This window comes from Monoraphidium neglectum, assembly GCF_000611645.1.
Source record: "Monoraphidium neglectum strain SAG 48.87 unplaced genomic scaffold scaffold01647, whole genome shotgun sequence".
Lineage (NCBI taxonomy): Eukaryota > Viridiplantae > Chlorophyta > Chlorophyceae > Sphaeropleales > Selenastraceae > Monoraphidium > Monoraphidium neglectum.
This window is the reverse complement of record NW_014011981.1, coordinates 11917-12707: the sequence shown is the minus strand read 5'-3', so window position 1 is coordinate 12707 and position 791 is coordinate 11917. Positions and strand designations below refer to the sequence as shown.

The following is a 791-nucleotide window of genomic DNA, read 5'->3' as shown; positions in this document are numbered from 1 at the left end:
GCTGTATGACGTCGCCACCATGGGCTGCGACGCCAGCTGCGTCGGGCACAGGTGAGGAGGGCCTTTCCGCCTCGGGGCCGCCGGCCGGGACGCCCGCAGCTCCTTGCGGCTGGCTCTTCCTATGGCGCGCCCGCCTCCTGCTGCGCCCTCCAGCTCGACACTCCTCGCTTCCTTCGCTCACGTCCAGCTCTGCCTTGCCCTGCGCCCGCCCCATGCGACCCGGACCCGGACCCCAATGACCCAAAGGGACATTGTTCTGTGCCTGGACGCCGTCCGCGACGCCGCCGGCCGCGACCTCCTCGTTTCGGGCTCCAAGGACGCCGAGGCGCGCGCCTGGGACGCCGCGACCGGCGCCTGCCTGGGCGTCGCCGCCGGCCACGTCAGCGCCGTCACCGCGGTCGCGCTGGCGCGCAGGGCCAAGGGGGGCGTCATGGTCACGGCCGGTGCGGACAAGCTGCTCAAGGCGTGGGATATGGCGCCGGTGGCGGCGGCGGCCGCGGACTGGGGCGCGATCGCAGGTGGGGCTGCGCGCGGGCACGCGGGCGGCGGCGTTGTTTCCGGCGGGCACCCGCAGCCGCCTGGACTGCCGCGTCGCGGCGTTCCATGCTGCCTCATATTCATGTTGATTGCTTCTCGCCTCTCCGCCCCTTTGCCGCGCCTTGGGAATGCTCCTCCCCCTGACTCCGCCCGCTCGCGCCACGCCGCCCCGGCCCCCGCCAGCCTCTGGCCCGGTCCAGCTGCGCACGCTGTCGGCGGTGGCGGCGCACGACAAGGAAATCAACGCGGTGGCG

The 791-nt window shown here is 74.0% G+C and overlaps 1 protein-coding gene across 1 annotated transcript in view; it reads left to right on the top strand.

Moving 5' to 3' along the window:
* Positions 1-235: 235 nt before the first annotated feature.
* Positions 236-791, top strand: part of MNEG_8585 (hypothetical protein) — a gene marked incomplete at both ends in the record, with an annotated part of 6035 nt that continues 5479 nt past the window's right edge. Inside the window, 2 exons of the mRNA XM_014042944.1 lie at positions 236-518; positions 721-785. Coding sequence (XP_013898398.1) covers positions 236-518; positions 721-785 — 348 coding nt within the window. The remainder of the gene's footprint in view (positions 519-720; positions 786-791) is intronic.